General features: G+C 38.1%; 2 protein-coding genes across 5 annotated transcripts; one reads left to right on the top strand and one right to left on the bottom strand.

The window, feature by feature from the left end:
* Positions 1–2,128: 2,128 nt before the first annotated feature.
* sec22c (SEC22 homolog C, vesicle trafficking protein) lies at positions 2,129–6,853 on the bottom strand. Its single transcript, XM_014969943.2, has 7 exons — positions 6,596–6,853; positions 6,005–6,216; positions 5,566–5,729; positions 5,260–5,427; positions 5,007–5,128; positions 4,467–4,532; positions 2,129–4,366 (listed from the first exon to the last, which is right to left on the bottom strand). The coding sequence occupies exons 2-7, from the start codon at positions 6,184–6,186 to the stop codon at positions 4,166–4,168; spliced, it is 903 nt and encodes a 300-aa protein (XP_014825429.2). The 5' UTR covers positions 6,187–6,216; positions 6,596–6,853; the 3' UTR covers positions 2,129–4,165.
* An 8-nt stretch (positions 6,854–6,861) lies between these two features.
* nktr (natural killer cell triggering receptor) lies at positions 6,862–19,086 on the top strand. 4 transcript variants are annotated; one of them, XM_014969937.2, is made up of 17 exons: positions 6,862–6,978; positions 7,914–7,992; positions 8,428–8,502; positions 9,411–9,518; positions 9,874–9,918; positions 11,587–11,674; positions 12,425–12,454; positions 12,632–12,777; positions 12,928–13,114; positions 13,217–13,384; positions 14,252–14,339; positions 14,431–14,579; positions 14,662–17,343; positions 17,427–17,507; positions 17,665–17,724; positions 18,226–18,327; positions 18,554–19,086. In XM_014969937.2, exons 2-17 carry the CDS (start codon positions 7,935–7,937, stop codon positions 18,621–18,623), a joined length of 4,137 nt encoding a protein of 1,378 aa, XP_014825423.2. In that variant the 5' UTR covers positions 6,862–6,978; positions 7,914–7,934; the 3' UTR covers positions 18,624–19,086. The 4 variants fall into 4 exon arrangements, with proteins under 4 accessions (XP_014825423.2, XP_014825424.2, XP_014825425.2 ...); XM_014969938.2 differs by having other exon boundaries at positions 6,889–6,970; XM_014969939.2 differs by lacking the exons at positions 6,862–6,978; positions 7,914–7,992; positions 8,428–8,502 and adding an exon at positions 10,154–10,177 and having other exon boundaries at positions 9,431–9,518.
* The last annotated feature ends 1,082 nt before the right edge of the window (positions 19,087–20,168 follow it).

Below are 20,168 nucleotides of genomic sequence, written 5' to 3' on the forward strand. Positions count from 1 at the left end.
ATTTCTGTGTAAAAATGTGAGCGTCACAGGATTCATTTATTTGTTCAGAAAAATAAAATAACATTTCTCATTTCCTGATGTTAGATGCTTCCTCACAGAGATAGCAAGACTCAAGGACCCGGGTATGACAGGGGAGTGATTCATTTGAAAACTTAATGGAAAACCCTGAAACGGGGGCCATCAAATGGGCAAAAGACCTGTAACAAAGATTAAAAAGATAGGAGTGGGTGCCAAAATGACTCACTCTGATTAAATCCTTCAAGCCTCAGACTCATTTGACACAGTCCCACTCCAAGACAACAACTTTAGCGTCAGCATCACGCCTGACCTTCCAAACAAAATTATTTTAGGGAGTTTTGCTTCCTATCAGGATGAATGGAGAGCAATTTTTCTGAAGTAAAAAGGCCAAATATTCATTTTTACTTAATATCCTTGCGAGCTTATAATTTGAAAACATACTTTAAAGCAATCATATTTGGTTTGGTTCAAGACTTCAAAAATAAAAGCACTCAAGTGTAAGGCTGGAAATGTTACTGCATTAAAAGTTTAATTTATATTCATGTTTTCAAACATCTTTACTACGGGTGCTTTGCAGTCTGCACTGTTACGGCTTTACGTCCTGTCAGGAGTCTGAGTAATGATGTTCTTACTCTGCAACTCTTTGAACCCGGCACATAAAAAAAAAAAAAAAATTAAAAAAACAACACTTGAACGCGTGAGTGACATGAATGTAGAGTCAACATTTGTGCATATTCATCAGTGGGTGACATTACACAGCACCGAGGAAAGCAAACTAGTGCGTCTGTCAAGAGGTCAGACCATTTTGACACATGGAAGTAATGGAAGTCTTCCTTTCTGCTGAATTATTCAGATGATCATAAGACAAACATTTATTTTAAAAGGGAAAATAAATGCCGCTGTTCTGTGAAGATGCTCGGGGAGAAGGGACAGGAGGAAAAATGTGAGCCATAAACATTTCACCAGGACCACCCATGCTTTTAAATACATTGGTGACTTGCTTTAAAATTGATGCTATCAGCCCTGTTAGAGAACTTCCAGTTGTTTCTAAGCTTTGAACTAAATGAAATAATAATAATAATAATTTAAAAACGATTTTGTTTGGAGGTAAAGACTAATTGCTCTAGAGAAAAGGACACAAATATTTCAACTATTGCAAAGTAATGAAACAAAACAGATGACATTAACTGTCACTCATATATGGAAGTGTTTTACTTAATTATGACTTCATCTCTTCATCAAATTTCTGTGCTGGCAGACCACAGAAGGATGTTGGTAATTGGTGTTTATGCTGGTTGAAATATTACTCCACTGTTTTACCGTTAGAACAGTATTTGGGTTTACAAGGTTGTAGACTGTTTCAGTAACAAATTCATAGCAAAACAAACTGTGCAGTGAGCAAAATCTGTTTATCATTAGTTACATTCTTATGGGAATAAATATCTCAGAATATCACGAGGAAAAAGCCCATATTGGGGTTTCCACAACACCACTGCAGGACAATATTCAGATGCACAATGTTGTTATTATTCTCCGCAGTTTCTTTTCACGTTTGCAATGCTAATCTTTGGGCTTTGTCCTAACTTAAAGCCAAATAATCATGCATAGCTTAGAAGGGAATTATCTGTTCCAGTCAGACTGTGCTGTGAGCAAAGTCTGTAAAATCGCTGCCAACTCTGCAACAACCTGTTGGGTTGACGGCCAAACTTCAGCATTGTAAACAGCGCCATCTGGTGTTAAACTAGAGAAACTACAGCGGTGCGTTTCTACAGCAGACGCAGGCATGATTTTGCCTTGAGTTTATGTGAAATTCTTGCTGGCGGTTACATCTCTAACTAAAATATAAACAAATAAATATGTAAATGTTGACATTACAAACATGATAGAAAAAATAAGTACTAAAAAATACTAAGTTTCAACTTAACCTATTTATATTTATCATATTTGATTACTTGAGGATCAGCAATGGGGAAATCAGTTTAATTGCTGACGAAAACATAATTTTAACTCCGTTTAGAATCATTATGAAAAAAATAATCTAGTCAATAGAACACATATCCTGCAGTAAAACATAAATTATAGAGGAATAAGAATAATTTTCACTATTAGATCTTTTCAAATATTTGTAATTTTATTTTAAAAACCCCCAACTTTTTACATTTATCAATGACTTAATTAACAGGGAAAAGACAGATTCCATACATCTCTATTGAACCCATGATGCTAATAGCTACTAACATTAACTTTCACTGCTTGGTACGACTCAAACTTGCAACTAAAAGTTGTTGTAAAAACAAAACAATCATTATATGAGTTATTACATGACACTTCAACTTTTCATCTTCCTTTCATAAATTTGTACTCAAACATAAATGTGAGAACTTCAACCTAAAGGACAATGTGTTGATCCCCAGAAACATATAGAAAAATTAAAATATAAATTCACTCCAAATTTTAAACATTCAGTAATAAAACCTTGACAATCTTTACATAATAGTGCAGCTTTTTAAAACTAACTATATTTAAGAAATCAGTGCTTTCATATCATTATCTGTTGAAAAAGACAGAACTAAAATGTCAAATGCCCTGATCAAAAATTTTTAAGAAGATTTTGTAAACCTACGAGCTGCCCACATCAATTTTAGTCGATTAAAATTTCTGTTTAAGAACCAAAACGCAAGAAGATTCAAGAAGGAAAGCATTCAAAATGTGATTTTGCATCCTTCTTACTTACTTAAATTAGGCACAAAGGCTACGTCACACCAAGTAAAAACGGGCTCCCGGAAAAAACTCATTGATTTTGGAGTGATTAGTACTGTTAGCATAAATCAGACAGCTGTCTTTGTGTTTAATCCCTGGGGACTGTAGATCCTTACCTTAACTAGAAGATATCCATAAGAATACAACAATTTAAAATTAAACATATTGCATGATAAGACAGAGATGCTAACAAAAGCAGCTTTGCTTTACTCCATTGTATGCTTGAAAACCTCTCTTGCAGCCTGAATTAAACAATTTCTTAAGGGGTCGTAGAAACGCTTCACTCTAAATAGCCTCTGACTTTATTTTAGAGACATTGTTGATATGTAAAATAGCTAATTTGAGTTTCCTTCACACAGGAACGGCTTCCATGCAGAAAAATGTTTACTGTGACTCAGTAGGACTCAGTACATCGTTTCTTACCGACCAGTCAGTCAGTGCAGATGAAGCCAAAACTGAAAGATTTCAATCACTGGCCCATTTCTCAGTTCGTCTCTACTTAGGATACATCTCTAGCTGATTTAATACAATAAATACTTAGAAGTGTAAGAAAATGTGTGCAGGTAGCAGAGGTTATTGAAAGCATATAAATAGCTTTAACGTCAAACAGAGCCTTCAGTGTTATAGCAGCTAAGCACATGCCTGAGAAAATGTAAAATAAGGTAACTGAACCCAACCACTTTGCCCCATTTTAAAACAGGAACCGGACCATGTTTCTGTAAAAAAAAAACTTTGATTTAGGCTTTTGTATTGGATGCCTGCGTATTGAATCATAGAGAGCCAACAAGCAGCACTAAGAGCTATCCTTCAGTTCACCTAATGCTAATCCAAACTATAAAATAAGAAATTATGTTCCTACAAAAGCAACATGTTTTCACTTATAAAAACATGTCCTTCCTATCTTAAAAGTACAATAATTACAAACCGTCAGAGAACTTTTTAAAGCGATTATGCAACATTAACGAAAAGGCCTGGAAAAGCTGAAAAGAAAAAAAAATGGAAGCAGAACACGAGTAAAAATGAGTCATACGATTAAAAAGTAGCCACCACTGTTGAGACTGGCTAATGGTCCCCATGTAGAAAATAGTGAGAAACCATGTATGAAAAAAAACATCTCCGGCTTTCTTGAAAATGTCTTTTTTGTTCTTATTTTGATTTGAAAGCTTCCAGACCGACTGCTAGCCTTTGTTTCCTTGCCTTAAAAAACAAAGCTAAGACATCGGCTATGTACAAGCAAACGCTAGCTTGAACTTCCGCAACGCAACTTCATTCATTGTCGTCTTCAAGTTATTGTTAAAACAAGTCCACCCACGGTGAAGCGGGCGGTTTACATATTCCTCCATCTGAATACTGGGTCGGCGTGGCACATTGAACAGTTCCGAACTCCTCACACTCCACAGTCGTCGGTTCTGTGATGGATTCTGCGAGTGAGGGTGAGCGAGGTGGAGAGGGAGGCGACGGAGATGTGGAAGAGGAGCTGCCATATGTTCCTCAAGCCGAGCAGGTACAAGTTGCATAGGACGATCACGCCTAAAAGAAGGAAGGACTTCAGCTTCTTCAGGGACGAGTGGAACAGGTAGAGGTGGCACTACGGACACGGTAACAAGAAGACGTGTTAGCCGGAGCTTGGCAAGAGGCTGTTACTGTTTGCAATGAGCAGCTGTGTCAACCTGCCAACCGTTATTTACCTGAAGAGCACAGCAGACGAACGCAAAGAGAAATGCCGCAACGTTCCAAATGCCTTCGAAGTCATCCTTTTGGAAAGGCACATTAAAAACAGTTGGGTTAGCTTCAGTCTTTGCTGACAATCTGCTCCTCCATATTTTAGATTAAATGAACCATCTAGAAATAAAGAAAATGACAAAACAGCTCAAATGCAATTGCTTTTTCTAACCGCTTGCTGTGTACAGTTCCAGTCAGAAGTCTGCAGATACAAATTGGCAGAATAAATTTGGGGCTTTTAGTAATTTATCTCAAACATTGTTTGTTCACGGTGGACTGATATCATACAAAAAGAAGAATTAGGTGCAGAAGGTTTGCATATATAGAGAGCTGTATGCAGTTGTATTAAACTGCAGTTTTGAACCTGTCAGCTGTATTATGATTTCCAAATAACAATAAAGAAAAAGCATTCCACTACAAATAGCCAAGAATAGTCTGAACAAAAAAAAAAAAAAAAAAAATCTTCAGCTGGTAAACCTTTGATCAGACCCTTGAACTGGTCACACCTGGAATGTGTTCTCTGCGAGGTGCACCCCACGGATCACGTTCAAGGACGCACACATGATATTTAGGACAAGAGAAAGGATGCCTGGGGCGCTCACTGGTTCAAGCCTCTGATTTACACCAGCTGGAATGAAAGAAAACAACAACATACCTTTATCACATTAAGATAGCGTAATATAAACCCTCCTAATACCTGTATTACTTTAGCATGAAGTATGAGAGACTGATTGTGAACTGCGTTAGTGGATGCAACACCTTGTTCTATGTGCCCATTTGCTGTCCCGTTGGTCAGCTCCACTTCATCCGGGTTGATCAGTTGAGGTGGACGGATCCTCAGGTCCTCTTGGACCTCTGCCAGAGTCACCTCCAGAGCAGGACCTCCACTCTGGTTGTACTGCTGCTTCAGTTTTTGAATAGTGCTGTCTATTAGGTAGAAATCATAACAATATTTACATTTGGATGGATAGATTCAACTTATTTTGAACACACTCTTCACTAGACAAAAGCATAAGAGCATTTGGTAGAAAATGTTTTGCAAAATATTTTTTTTTCTCCCCTCACCAAATTCCAAAAATGGATATGGCCTGGCTGCCAGGGAAATGACAGTGCTGTTGAAGCATGCGGTGAACTCCCAACGCAGGTCTTCTAGGAAGCAGAAGGCTTTAGCAACAGGGAGGCTGCTGTGGCACACGCTCATGTAGGATACACCCTCTGAGGAGACGAAGCTGAACAGGTGAGAGGAGACAAGGTGTTTGGTAAACAAGCAGCCCGGCACAGCGAGGCGTGGATGACCTCGTGTCGGCACCAGAGGGTCCAGGCATGGGCTGATTCCCGGCAGATATAGCAGGAATCAAATAAAAATAAAGAACTAGGACATTATCGTAATTAGAGATGAACCCGCAACTTTCCAGGGTTTTTTTATTTTATTTTTTTGGGCTATGCCTAATATGTTCACTTTCTTAAATAAAAAAAAGAATTGTTCAGGTTTCAGAATCCTTACTATATATTGAGCTTCTGGCCTTTAACGGTGCCCCTCTCAGGGAGACGGGGGAGAGACTTGCTGATGGTCCTGAGCTGCTGCTTCCTCTCCTGGAGCTCTTTATTGTGCTCAAAGTCGGTGGAAGCTGACAGAGGGAGTCCATCCCTGACCCGCACCACGAACGCAAACAGGATCAGAGACATGATAGCCTGAGTCTGTGGAGGATATGCAGCCTGCATGGGGCAGACGGAAAAAAGAGATGAAGATAATTACCATTTAAAACACTTTGCTTAGTTTGGCACAACAGTTATCTTGGGTGGTCATTATAACGCATATCAGACATGTTATTACAATCATATGTCTAATCATAGTTTTAGAAATGTAATTGGAAACTATGAGATTATTATGTAATGGACCTAGTGCAATAAAGATTGGATTAACCTGCAATCAACATACAAACGTCCAATTAAATGTTTGTATTAACCTAATAATATTCAGAGATTATTAATATGTCCTTACATATACTGCGTAAGAAGGAAAATAATTATTAATTTAGAAATTAACCTTAATTTATCATGTTCATTTAGATTACACGTTTAAGTTACACCTTACCTCATTGTTATGGAGTTCATGCTGCACCTTGTTACAATGCTACTGTAAGTTAGCTCACAACAGCATCATACAAGCCAATCACACTGCTCACTGAAAAGCCAACCTCCGATAAACAACCTACGAGGGTAATTAGTAATTCATATAAACAAGCGTGAAGAGCCTATAAACAAATGCGAGTAGGACGGCTGATTTAAACTGTCCAGGGAGCTAACTTGATTTCTGTTTCTGGATAACAACCACCACAACAAATCTTCTACGGTACAGCAGGAGGGACAAACTTCCCAAAGGAAACCCCTAGTCTTAAAAAGAAGAAGGAAGTAGCACAAGCTAACGGTTTACCGTCAGTGACTAGCTCGTTTTACCCGGCTAGCTACTGTACGTGGGTAAGTTATTTAATATTAATTAGCTCTAAATATATAATGCGAGTTGGAAACTTTAAATAAATTAGTGTAGTACCCGGATAAATGTGTTTAATGAAAGAAACGGTAGATAATGCAATGGAAGTTGCTACGCAAACAGCACCTAGCGCAGCTAGCACTAGATAGCTGCGAGGTAGCTAGTGCAACCATTTTGATAGCGCCTATGTTGTTTGTTTTACCAAGTGAACAATGTATTGTCATTTTATTGTATTTTTAGCTCTCCTAATGAACTGTAACACAGCTTTGTTGTCGTGTTATATTGTGACGGAATTGCAATAGATGGCATAAATGTGTTCTTTTCTAAAAAGGTTAATTGTTTTTCTAAAGTGGGATGTATCCTTAAATTTGACAACATTGTTATTTTTGGGCAGTTTCTCTTGAATTTATATTTGGGGTCCATAATAGCTGTTTTAACACATTTTAAATATTTTTTCAGCTTTACTATGACAACTTATGTAAAGTGTGGCCACCTTCCTTATCTTTAACTAGTTGAACACAAATCCAGCTGTGGAGCTCTAAGGAGAATGTAGGATGAGATCGCATGAAATAAGATAGATGTGCAGTTATGAATACTCTGCACTACTGTAGCATATCGTTTGATGTTGAAATAAATTGTTCTCTATTTTTAGCAGTGTACAGTTGCAGTCTGAATGTGACACTCCCAGCTAAACCTCCAAAGTAAACACTGTAACATAATACACATAATGCAACCAACACAATGCAGTTCTGCGATGGTGGTGGGGCCAACAAGTCATGAACACCATCACTTTAAGCTTTTCATCTTAACTGTGTACTTACTTTATTTAATCACAGGCACAGCAAGATCAGGACTAATAGAAAAGTTAATTTAACTCTGGCTTTTTCTCCTCATTTTCTTTGTACTTGCCCTGTGTTTTTAGGTCACATGCACTTTGATCACAATGGGAGTAAAAGACCGCCCTCAGTGTTACTTTGATGTGGAACTCAACCGGGAGCCAGGTAAGGAAATCATTATTTGTCAAATTAGGAGAAAACAAGTAAACAGCACAGGTTTCATTTTTAAACCATGAACTTTCAACAGAAACCTTCACTGTGATATTTTTCTTTAATTCTAACAAATGAAAGTGAAACACACAGTGGTTCACTAACCTGATAGACTGGTTTGGTCTCCACTGTTCCAAATCAGTGTATCAGCTTTGAAGGGTTGTTTGGAAGTGTTGTCCTGGAGTTGTTGTTTTGTTTTTGTTATATTTGTGGTAACTATGTACTGTAAATAAAAGCGAGAATGTCAAGTTGCTGATTATGCCTCCTGGTTACATATCCAATATTTCATTTGTTATTTTCTGTCAATTTTTCTTTAAATATGCTTTTTTTGTTGTTGTAAAAAAAAAAAAACTTTAATAAATGTAATAAATTCTCTCTTGCTTTCTGTAGTTGGGCGCATTGTCTTTCAGCTGTTCTCGGATGTGTGTCCCAAGACAAGCAAAAACTTTCTTTGTTTGTGCACGGGTAAGTTATTTTCACTCAGCGGTGTTTTTCATTGTATTATTCATTCCAGGCATTCAGCAACATTTTGTGTCTAGGTCATTTAATGAACTGGATCTTGACTGGATTAGATGTGAAACCGAACAAGCTGTTACTCCTAATGCTTATTTAGCCAATATATATCTTTAGTAATAGTAATCTGGTAGATTTATATATTTTATAATATACAACAAAAAAATTAAATAAACAATGAACATACCATAGATTACTATGGTATGCGATTATATTGGTCACCCAGTAAATTTGCTCCCATTGATTGGAGCCCTGGAAGTGGTCTTACATCCAACAAAAATCATAAATTTGCATACAGACAGCAGAATTATCCCTCTTCTTATTTCCTCTACATCTCATTGATGGAGATTGGATTGCTTCGGACTGAATAGTTGGCTCGTACATTTGTACGAAACTGCTTTAATGAACACAATTTGCTTGTTTCACTTTTATTTTGTTGGTTCTTTTAGAACAGGGTAACCCTACACCATAATTAACCAAACCTTGGGACATTTGTGTTGGCAGTGAAATCAGATACTATGTCTTATGTCAATAGAAGCTTCTAAATTAAACAGGTTTATCTTGTAAATGTAGCACAGATAATCCAGAGGGTGATACCTTTATGCATTTTTTTTTTCCCAGTCAGTTTTTAAAAATTAAATAAGACAAAATATTTCTACTGTCCAGCATTGACTTTTAGTACATCTGGCTATTGGTATCAAGTCCTTTAAAATACAGTAGCCTCATTACAGGACTTCCATTTCAGAACTACTTTTACGTTTTTTTGTTTTTTGTTTTTGTTTTTACATAGAAGCACTTTCTAGAATTGTCATTCAGTTTGTATTTCTATGAGAGTTTGCTTAATAATTGTGTTGTTCCAGGTGAAAAGGGAACCGGGAAAGTCACAAGGAAAAAACTGTGTTACAAAGGCTCCACATTTCACAGAGTTGTGAAAAACTTCATGATTCAAGGAGGCGACTTCACAGAAGGTAGCAACATAAATATCCTTGCTGCTTTGAAAGTTTAAGTAACTGGATGATGTTGGATTAGCGTCTATGTTTTAGAATGAGTTTGATATCTAAGGATAGACCTGTGCAAATAAAAACCTACCAAAAGTGGAAAATATGTTTGTTGATTGGATGCAAAGAGTTTTTCATTGAGGTGCCTGAACCTAACAGGTTCACTGAAGCTTTGCTAACTTGGAAACCTACTGCTTCCTAAAAATGGCATCAACGTCAAAAGGTGTTTGATAAGCAAGCTTTGATCATTAGGTGTTTTGTTTGCTGTACTGTGTTAATTTGACATAAAAAAAAAAATCTAAGTTTATTTTCTTTATGGCTGCAGGAACTGGAAGAGGAGGGGAATCAATATATGGCGGCTACTTTGAAGGTATTTCTATATCGATTCATATAATAAAAAAAAACTGATAATAAATGTGTGTTTCAGTATTGCAATCCTGTGCTATTTGAGCAAAGCTCTGCATGTTATTTCTAGCTGAATCATTAATTTCTTGTGGCTTTCCCAATGTGTGAATTTAATCAAATCAGCATGGGAAGTAGCCATTCACGTTACTAAATGCTACCATCCTCCTGCTAAAATTATCAACATATTCTTTTATTTATAGAGTGGTCTTTTGCAAAATGAGAAGGTAAGAAATGTGCACAGTTCAGTAACACCATGCCAACATAGTCATCACAACAAGGTCTGACCCAAAAGTTTACATGCCCTGACACACTTTCCATTCAGTCAGATATCCCTTTTGTCCTCAATGTTTGCCTGCAACCTGCATTTCTAGTGTCTTTAGATCGGATGTGACAGATATAATGCAATTATTGACTTGATGACATGAAATATACGATGGAGACTGTGGAAAGTAGGACCTACTTCACTTTTGAGATTTTAGTTGTTCTAGAATAATAAATAATTACAGAGCATTTTTACAATGTAATGCAATCATTTCTCAGTTTGAAGCATATTTCTCCAAGGTTTCAGTTAAGTTTCTATCATACCACCTTGGATAATTACACAGTTCCAACGCTCCAGTTCTCTAATAATGAAAGATCATCGAGACATTGGTTATATGAGAAAATATAGTCTTACAGGCAAATAAGAGAAAGAGTAAGTTACCATAAGACAAACTGTCTCAGAGGAAAACACTACAAGTTCAAGAAAAAAAAGTTTTTATAGCAGAGGCTATGATGTACAGGTTTGGACTGTATATGCAGAGATTATTCAGAACAATGATGGAGATGTGCTTCATTAATCCAGATGTATATTTGTTTTTTGTTTTTTTTAAGATTCAACCATTTTTAAATACACTTTTTGTCTTACTTTGTCCTGATTTTAAATTCAAACTCAAGAAGTGTGAAAGAAAACCCACATTACTGTCATTTTTGGACAAATTTTTGACCTTGCATCACTTGAGTCATGCTCAGAATCTTCTTTGAAAATTTTAATTTTTTTTATTGTTGCAGTTATCACTGCATGGCTGAGCAGCATCTGAACAGCTAGCTCTGTTTGTTCATGGGTTATATATAAAACCAGCTATGACAAAGCAAATTATTAAAAAAAAAATAAAAGTTCTTCATTTTAAATTCAAAAAACTTAACATGAATATTTTATTTTACATTAACGGGAATACTAAATCGCATTTCCAGGCTTACAAACATTACTGACATTGATTTATATAAAGTTAAGAGATTACAAGTCTTCTAAAGGAATTTGATGTTTTTTATCTTTTAGAGTGTAAGTAGGAGAATTTTACTCTATATAATGTATTTTTTTCTAACCTAAACATTTAGACTTTTAGCAAGTATCAGGTTTATTAACGAAATCGACAGAAACTGACAAACTCCCTGTAAATATCTTTAAGCTCACCAAACCACCAGTTTGAAGCTTTAGAAAATTATTTAAACATTTGGGTCCATAGAAACTGAGGAGAAACGAGGGTTATGATTTGTGGTTAATTATTATTTTTTTTTATCTCCAAAAGTATTTCTATTAACACTAACTGGGGAACACCCTCTGAAACTCTGATTCCCCTCTGTCTGTTCCCAGATGAGAATTTCATTCTCAAACACGACAAAGCCTTCCTGCTGTCCATGGCCAATCGTGGGAAGAACACCAACGGCTCCCAGTTTTTTATGTAAGAGTCAATTCATATAAAGCACAACTTTCATTCCAACTGAAGCTCTGTCTTAGTTTTTACTTCCTGACCCTTGCCCTGTTACGACCCTGCAGAGTAGTATTTGCCACCTAAAATCCCCTCTCTCTGTATGTGTGTTAGATTTCAAAGTGCAGAGCAACATTGGATTCGTTCTTTTTTTACCTACAAATGTGTTACATTTTTTCTCTTGCCGTTTTTGTGTAAAATTTACAGAAACTCTAGCATCCTGCTCTTCCAAGGTAATGTGTCTCAAAGGCTGTGTTTCTCTCTCTCCTGACTTTTATTTTTCATGTTGTAGTTTTGTATTTTCAAACATTGTTTATTTTTGAAATGCTTAAGTTTCACTAATACAGATCACGTTATTTGGACTGAAGAATCTCCTGAATCACAAAAAGGCATAATCTTTATCAGTGTGAACTTTTCCTTCACAAGTAGATACTTGTGGGACATTAAAAAGGATTTGTCTTTTTTTCCTCCATTGATTTGATCAAATTAAAACATGATTTTACAGCTTTCTACATTTTTTTTATTGATAATTGAAAATTTAAAGTGCAAGATAAGCCAAGAGTGGTTCTGTATGCTACATATTTTTTTAGACATTTTTTTGTGTTATTCAGTTGCAGCCTCATGTTTTGTGAGTGATTTGTTTTCTCAGTTATCAATGTTTTCATTTTTTTCCATGAACCCTTCACTGTCATTGATCGACTCAACTGGATTAACTACAAACAGCACCACTAAAATGGCTCCTCACCTTGATGGGTAAGACGCTCTTCAGTCATTTCCAAATATATAGAAGAAAAGAATCTCACCTTTTGTACTATGAAAGGTTTCATAGAATGTGTCTGAATGACTTTCTTCATAAATCCAAACGGAAAGCAATATTAAATTTGGACTTCAATTGTTCCAGGAGTACATTTTCTGTTTATCTCCGTCCAGCGTCCATGTTGTCTTCGGCCTCGTCATCTCTGGGTTTGAAGTGATAAAGAAGATTGAGGGACTGAAGACTGATTCGGCCAGCAGGCCATACGCTGACGTGAGAGTGGTCGATTGCGGACAGCTGATCACAAAGTCTGCGAATGATGGTTGGTGCAATGTTTTTCTTGAAAACCCATGTTATGCTCGCTTACGGGAATACGTTTTTATTTGACAAATATCACTTAATTTGATATCACTAAATATAAAATGCATAAACCTTTATAATATTCTTAAAATTTAAAACTTTTTAATTTCAGTGCTTGAGGGCAAGCGGAAAAGGACTTCATCCATCACCTCCAATGACTCCGATTTTTCATCGTCTGAAAGTGAATCAGAAGAAAAGCTCAAACATCGAAAGCGACTGGCAAAAAGTAAACCATCTAAAAAGAAAAGGAAAGAAGGAAAAAAGGCCAAGAAAGCTGAAAATGTACCTTCTAACCAAAAGTAATGTTTAAACATTTAAAATATTTCCAAGATCAAGATTAATTCTTATGATGTAAATACAACCATGCAAGTACATGTTTGGTTGCGTTCCTTCTCTTTAAGGTCTGGAGAAAAAGAGACGGCAGAAGGTGAAGGTAAACCTGAGGAGGAGAGGGAAACGGGTGGGAAGAGGGAGAAGCCTGTTGTTCGGCCTGAGGAAATCCCACCTGTGCCAGAGAATCGCTTCCTGCTGCGACGGGACATGCCAGCGCAGGAGGACAAAACAGAACCGTTAGTGATCAAGATTATTACAGAATATTAAACACGTAAGACACACCTCAAAAGTATTCAGTCCCCTGGAACTTAATAATGCTTTGTTTCATTTCAACCACAAACATTTATGTAATCTATTGGGATTTTATATGACAGGACAAACAAAAGTGAAAAGGAATGAAATTGTGTATTTTGCTGAATAAATTCAGAGAAACGCGCCATGTATGTGTATTTACCCCGTTTAATCAGAACTCTTTTGGAGTATATTTCTGCCAACCTGTAGCTGAAGGAAAACGTCTTTAAACATATATTTTTTACAAACACTCAATTAGGTGTACGTTTGGACTTTGACTGGGCCATTCTCAGAACGAGAATATGCTTTGATCTAAATTATTCCTTTGTGGCTCATGTTGTATATTTAGTGTTTAAGTTTGTGCTGTAGCTCCATTTATTGTCACATCAACTTAAACCTGCTTCACTTTTGAAGCGTGTGAATTGCAGTTTTAGTATTTGTTGTTGGATTTTGGATTTTGCAAAGTTTCTACTTTGAGTTTGTTCGACCAGACAACCTTCTTCCACAGGGGTGGTGTGTACCCTACATGGGTTGTAATTAACTCCAATCAAGTCTTCACATAGTTTTCATTCTAGAGTTTTTGCTTTTCTGATAAATGCTTCATTATCTGGCCAGCCAGCCATGTTCTGGAGTAGTTGTGCCACACAAAATTAACATTTTTGGATTATGCGTTTAACAACTCTCTTTTAGATATTCAAACTTTACATTTTTGCCTTCCACATAAACAAGGGGCATGAATACTTTTGCAAGGTAGTGTATGCAGTACTTAGTGTAGTTATTTAATTAATTTAAAATGCAATTGTATCTTTCAGTCTTGAGAAAGAAGAAGCTGGTCCTTTAGCTGAACAGAAACCAGCTGTAACAAAGTCTGGACGGAAGATCAGGGGCAGAGGAACAATTGTATGCTCTTCTCTTGATATTAAGGACTCCATATTTGTCAGAGTAGATTTTCAAACTTTACCGTTCTCCTTTCTTTTGCTTTTCATTTTAGAGATATCACACCCCAACCAGATCTAAGTCACGCTCTACATCTGTTGAAGAGCGTGGGGGCAGTGAAACTCCACCACACTGGAAAGTGGAAACAAAGAGAGCCAAAGTTTTTCCTCCCCAGAGCCCGGAACGGTGGAGCAAAGGAGACAAGTAGGAATTATGCTCTACGTCCCACCTCTTTGGATGTTTTTTCCTGTATTTATTTGTCTTCATGCGTTTTTTGCTTTAACAGACTTAAAGAGCGTTCTTCAAGCAAGTGGGATAATCGAAGCAAATCTCCTCAGTCCCACTCTGGAGAACTTTCCTCAGACCAAAGCTCTGAGAGGTCAAGCCAGCACCAGCTTCCACAAAAAGAGAAGAAAAAAGCCAAACACAAGAAGAAAGCCAAAAAGCGCAAACATGGCAAGAAGAAAAGCTCCAAGAACAAATCTCGAGAACACTACGAGTCAGAGGGTGGAAAATCAGCAACTTCTGCTAGGAGGTCCAGATCCCGATCGGCAACCCGGTCTCCCTCAAGTGAACATCGTTCTTCTGGCAGGACAAGGCGGAGATCCTCCCTGTCTTTTTCCAAATCCTACTCCAGGTCCTACACATCCAGTCGATCCAGATCACGAGGAAAATCCAGGTCTTATTCACAGTCCAGAAGCTTCTCTAGATCACGAAGTCGATCTTTGTCTGGATCCAGGTCTCGGTCTTATTCTCAGTCCCGGTCAAGATCACGGTCAAGGTACAGATCAAGATCCCGGTCATCTTCTCAGTCCAGGTCGAGATCAGGGTCTAGGTACACGTCCAGATCCCGATCTTTGTCCTCTAGAAAAAGGAGTTTTTCCAGATCTCCAAGGAAGAGGAAGACAACCAAACCCAAAATGGATGCCATGATGCCTGTGCCCGGGAAGGTCCAAGATAAAAAGATTACACCTGTTCCCATACTGCCAGCTCTCCCAATAGCTGAAACGGTTCCTGTGATCCCGCTGAGTGACAGTCCTCCTCCTTCTCGCTGGAAACCAGACCAGAAGCCCTGGAAGCCCTCCTACATTCATATTCAAGAAATCAAAGCTAAAGTTATGCACAGTAAGCCCTCTACCGCTGGCCCAGCAGGGGACGGCTTCTCCAAAAAATCTCGCACACCGAAGTCTATACCAGAAGATGTTGAAGAAAAGTCAGCTCACAAAACATCCCACGGTGGATCCTCTAGAAGCATGTCCTTCAGTCGCTCCAGGAGCCGAAGTTCTAGCAGGTCGAGGTCAAGATCGGCTGAGCTGTACCGGAGCAAGTCTACGTCCTGCGACAGATCAGACTCTGAAAAGGACCAAAAAGGAGGAAGCAGCCAGAAAAATTCATTAGACAAAGAATGGAAGGAGTACTACAGTTCTCTCAACAGAATAAAAAATTTAGATAAGTATATTTTGGCCAACAAGAGTCAAGACAGACTCTCGGGTTCAGGAAAAGAAGTGAACAGTGAGCGTAGCCCAGATTTTAGTGCCTCTTTGGAGAACAAAAGAGAGAGGGGAAACTCAGAAGAGCCAGAAGCAAAACATTACTCTTCACTGGCAGACGAAAGCTTCAAAAGCCGCTCTGAGTGGGATAGTGACAGCGACAAAGCTACCCAAAGCAACGTGGCAACCGAGGCACAAGCAGTCCAGTCCAGCACGATGTTGGCAACCGGATGGGATTCAGACAGAGATTCTGAGAATCCAGCAGACCGAAAAACGTTTGGTTCTGAAAAAGAGGAAGGAGAAGCGAGTTCTGAATCAGACTATGAGGCCTTGAAGAAGACGTCAAAAGCAGTGACCGAGCTAGGATATAAAGTTGCTGCTGCTGTAGCGGCCGCTTCCTCTTCTTGTCCCTCAGATGATAGTGCTCATAAAGTTGTACAACCGGAGCGCAAGAAGAGCAAGAAAAAAGCCAAACGGAAGCATAAACACAAGAGGAAAGGAGAGAGTAAGAGCAGTTCTCATCATGGGAAGGACAAAGCTAAAAAGTCCAAGAGAAAACACCAGAAGCTGAAAGAGACTTTCCATTGGCAGCCGCCATTGGAGTTTGACGAGGAGGAAGAGGATGACGAGTCTAAAAGGGAGAAACATAGTCCTGTTAGAGAGGTTGAAGAAAACATGGGTGAAGACTTTAACAAAAATAACCAAGATTCAACTGATTTGAATAAGAAGCCTGTGAAAGAAGAAGGAGAAAAGATTCAACTGAGATCCAAAGAAAACATTGAAAGCACAAATCACTCTGACCGAGCATCCAGCCAGAACAGCGTCAAAGACCAAGATTCTTTAGATGATATGGAAATCTGCACCCCGGAGCACAATGTTGACATCATTGAACATCCTGTTACGCCTGATTTGTCCAACACTGCCACTAAATTAACCCTAAATTCTACCTCAAAATCATCAGAAGTGGCGAGCACTGATGGTGCGTTGCCTCAGAGCAAAGACCAGCCTGATGTCACTTCCTCATCAACAACTGCTGGACCACAGGAAGAAGCACCTCCTGGCAGAGCTGTCATAAACTTCAAATGGAAGCCGTTAAAACGAATGGCGGTCACGCCAGAGGTGAACGTCCAGGCCGTCACGGTGAAAAGCAAACAAAACAACGAGCGCATCCAGCCTCTGGGCATTCAGGGAGTGAAAATGGAGATCAAGAGTAAAAACCGAGTCCGACCGGGTTCGCTGTTCGATGAGGTTCGTAAAACGGTACGGCTCAACCAGAGGCCACGAAACCAGGAGAGTTCAAGTGAGGAAAGATCCCCGTCTGTGGGGAAGGCCAGAGGTGCATCGCGTTCGCCAAAGAAGTCCAGCTCTGCATCGAGAAAGTCCCGCTCTGCTTCCAGCCACCGATCCCGTTCTGGGGGCTGGTCCCGCTCCTACAGCAGATCCAGAAGTAGATCCCGTAGCTACAGCTACTCCTCCAGGTAAGAGACAAACATCACAATAACCTGTTTAAACTGCCAAATTGTGACTTTTGTTCAAGTCACTTTTATCGTTGTTCCTGAAGGAGCCGCAGCCGGAGTCGGAGAACCCACAGACGAAGATCTCGCTCTCGCAGCAGCACATATCGAAGTTACAGCAGGCATAGGTACACCATCTCTGTTACTTAATAGTCTATTTTAATTAACAGGAATGTAGCTTCTTTGTATGGAGCTATAAAAGTGCCAAAATAAAAATTTTTATTTTTATTTATTTTTTCTCTTCACTGGATTATAATTTTTGTTTTTCCTTTGCATTCCCAACAGTCGGTCGTACAGTAGAAGTCCCTCCAGAAGCCACTCACATCATCACCGTCGGAGGTCCAGGTGTGTTATACTCCTCAGACTCAAACCTATGGCACTGTTGTCATCTTTCAGATTTACAGTGATTTATAGATCGCTTTTAAAATAAACATCTCGATATGTTTCTTTAATATATGACATATTTAATTTATTGCATACAAGTAAAAATTTATAAACATACAAATACCTTGATATTTTTAATTGGGGGTGGGGAGGAATGCTGTGGTGATTATTTGCACTTCTGACAGTTTGTAGCTTTCATGTGCATTTCTACAGAAAAATCTCAAATCTCACATCCCACCGTTTTCCAGCCAGCATCTGGAACATGGTTAAATTGCTACTGGCTCGTTTTTGGCTTCAGTTTAGTTTGGTTGTTTGTTCTAACTCTAAATCTCAATAGTTAGCGTTGCATTTACTGTACTGAAACAATTGTTAACACAAGAATGTTCTGATGCTCATTCTGAACGCCACTAAAACCAAACCTAAACAATCTTTTACATCTTGTTGTTTTTTATTTTGCCCCAGGTCCGATTCCTACGACAGCTATTCCAGTAGAAGTCGGAGTGTGAGCAGGAGACGAGGGCGCAGGCGAAGTGAGAGCTACAGGAGCTCTGAGCGCCGCTCACGGTAAGACAGCAGTGGAGCGGATCTCTATTCAACCTTTATTCAGATTAATTATGTCTTCTTAGACATTCTCTCTTCATGTTTTGGATAAAATATTCACGAGTGATTTATTGATTAGGCTATTTTCTATGCCAATGCTTCCCGATGAAATAAAGGCGTCTGCATCCTTGTGATCGTCTCTCTTGACAACTAAAAGCTGAACTGTTTCGTTGTGATCCGTCCGCTTCAGGTCGTCCCGCTCTTCAAGTCGCAGTTCTTCCAGACACAGGAGTCACAGCCGCAGCAGTCGCTACAGCTGAGAGGGGACACACCGACGGCCTGCTCTCATGGAGGGTTCTTCATGTTTTTATACTGTGCTAAGTTTCATTATGTGAGATGAAGGGATGATCATTATGGTAATGAATGTGAATATATCTAGACAGCAGTCGGTAGAGCATCTAGTCACTCTGCTGAAACTTTACATGCTTGCTATGAGAGAGGAGTCGAAAATAATTAACATTGTTGTATATTTATGTGTTCTTTAACATTTTCTTCTCATAAGCTAAATGGTGCAATTGTTAATCTCTTTAGAAAAAACCTTTTAATGTGTTTGAGCAGGACAAAGGTTACTTTTTTGAGGTGAGGTAAAATCTGTCTGACTTAAAGTCCTTGTTATAATTAGTTGTCTCTGAATGAACAGGTGAATGTAGAAGCTGTACCTAAAGTATATTATCTCTGACTTTTGTTTTTAATGACTTTTATTAAATATCACCATTCTTTGAACTTCTGTTTCTTTATTTTGGCACCTATCAATGTTTTGACTTGGCATTTAGTGTGCTTCCAATAGTATTGAGTGAGCTCATAGGCTTCTGTCAGTTGCAGTGCCTCAGTTTGATCTGCAGGGGGCAGGTTTCCATGCCTGAGTGAAGACGGGATCAAATCAGCTTTAGATCTCAGTTTATTATTCAATATCAGAAATAGCGGGAAAAAGTAAACAACCTTTATATTTTTATACTTAACTATATATAATATGTCTAATATGTTGAGGTGACTTTATTTTTACACAAGAATATTTAAGGTTTACAAAGTTATAAAAAAATGGTTTAAGTAGAAAATGTATTGCAGTTCTTCAACAAGATGATTAAATACATTTTTTTAATCTTAGGTCTAATGCCCAATATGCTTTTGAAACAAACATAACATGCTGTAATATTGTGAGGTTAAACTGAATAACTGAATATATTAAATAGTAGAAATACATGAGCAATTCAAATATATATAAAAATATTAAAATCCTTTTAACCATTTTTATATAAAATTAAAACTTTGAGGCTGGATTTTGAAAGCAGATAAAAATCTCTCTTTTTACATGCTCACTATTAACTAATATTTTAATAAAACAAGTCATGTAGTCTGACTTCAAAATATAAACTGGAAAAATAGAAAAATGGAATACGTGTCGGTCTTTGAAAACAAATATACAACAGAGCTCAATAGTGACGTGGATGATCAGTTTTTGAAAGCATTTGCTGTGCTTAGCCAATCTGTTTTTATTTAGGTTTATTTAGTGCTACTGGCCTTTACTAAACGGTAAGTAGGGTGTAGAGAGAGTTGGAAGACATGCACCAAATGGCCCAGAACAACCACATCAAGGAATGTAGCCTCTGCACATGGTGCGCCTGCTCCAACTGAGCCACAAAGTCTGTTTGTTCTTACTATGTTATAGTCTACCTAACCTTTTTATCTTTTTAAGAAGATATTAATTCGTCACAAAAAATGTTTCCCTTCACATCAACTGCTTGTACCATTTTTGAATTAGATTAGGTGCCACCATAAAGTCACACCAAGGGGTGCAAATGGCCCTC

This window comes from Poecilia mexicana, unplaced genomic scaffold (assembly GCF_051168715.1).
Source record: "Poecilia mexicana isolate PSO_F unplaced genomic scaffold, ASM5116871v1 scaffold_20, whole genome shotgun sequence".
NCBI classification, from domain to species: Eukaryota; Metazoa; Chordata; class Actinopteri; order Cyprinodontiformes; family Poeciliidae; genus Poecilia; species Poecilia mexicana.

Bases quoted from the DNA above. Each gene is read 5' to 3' on its own strand.
- sec22c (XM_014969943.2), bottom strand. From the start codon at position 6,186: ATGTCTCTGATCCTGTTTGCGTTCGTGGTGCGGGTCAGGGATGGACTC. The intron at 5,428-5,565 runs GTGAGGGGAGAA...TCTACCTAATAG, and splicing joins ATATCCATTTTTGGAATTTG to ACAGCACTATTCAAAAACTG. The intron at 4,533-5,006 runs GTGTGACCAGTT...CCTTTCCAAAAG, and splicing joins TCGCAGAGAACACATTCCAG to GATGACTTCGAAGGCATTTG.
- nktr (XM_014969937.2), top strand. From the start codon at position 7,935: ATGGGAGTAAAAGACCGCCCTCAGTGTTACTTTGATGTGGAACTCAAC. The intron at 11,675-12,424 runs GTAAGAGTCAAT...AACTACAAACAG, and splicing joins AACGGCTCCCAGTTTTTTAT to CACCACTAAAATGGCTCCTC. The intron at 17,508-17,664 runs GTACACCATCTC...CATTCCCAACAG, and splicing joins CGAAGTTACAGCAGGCATAG to TCGGTCGTACAGTAGAAGTC.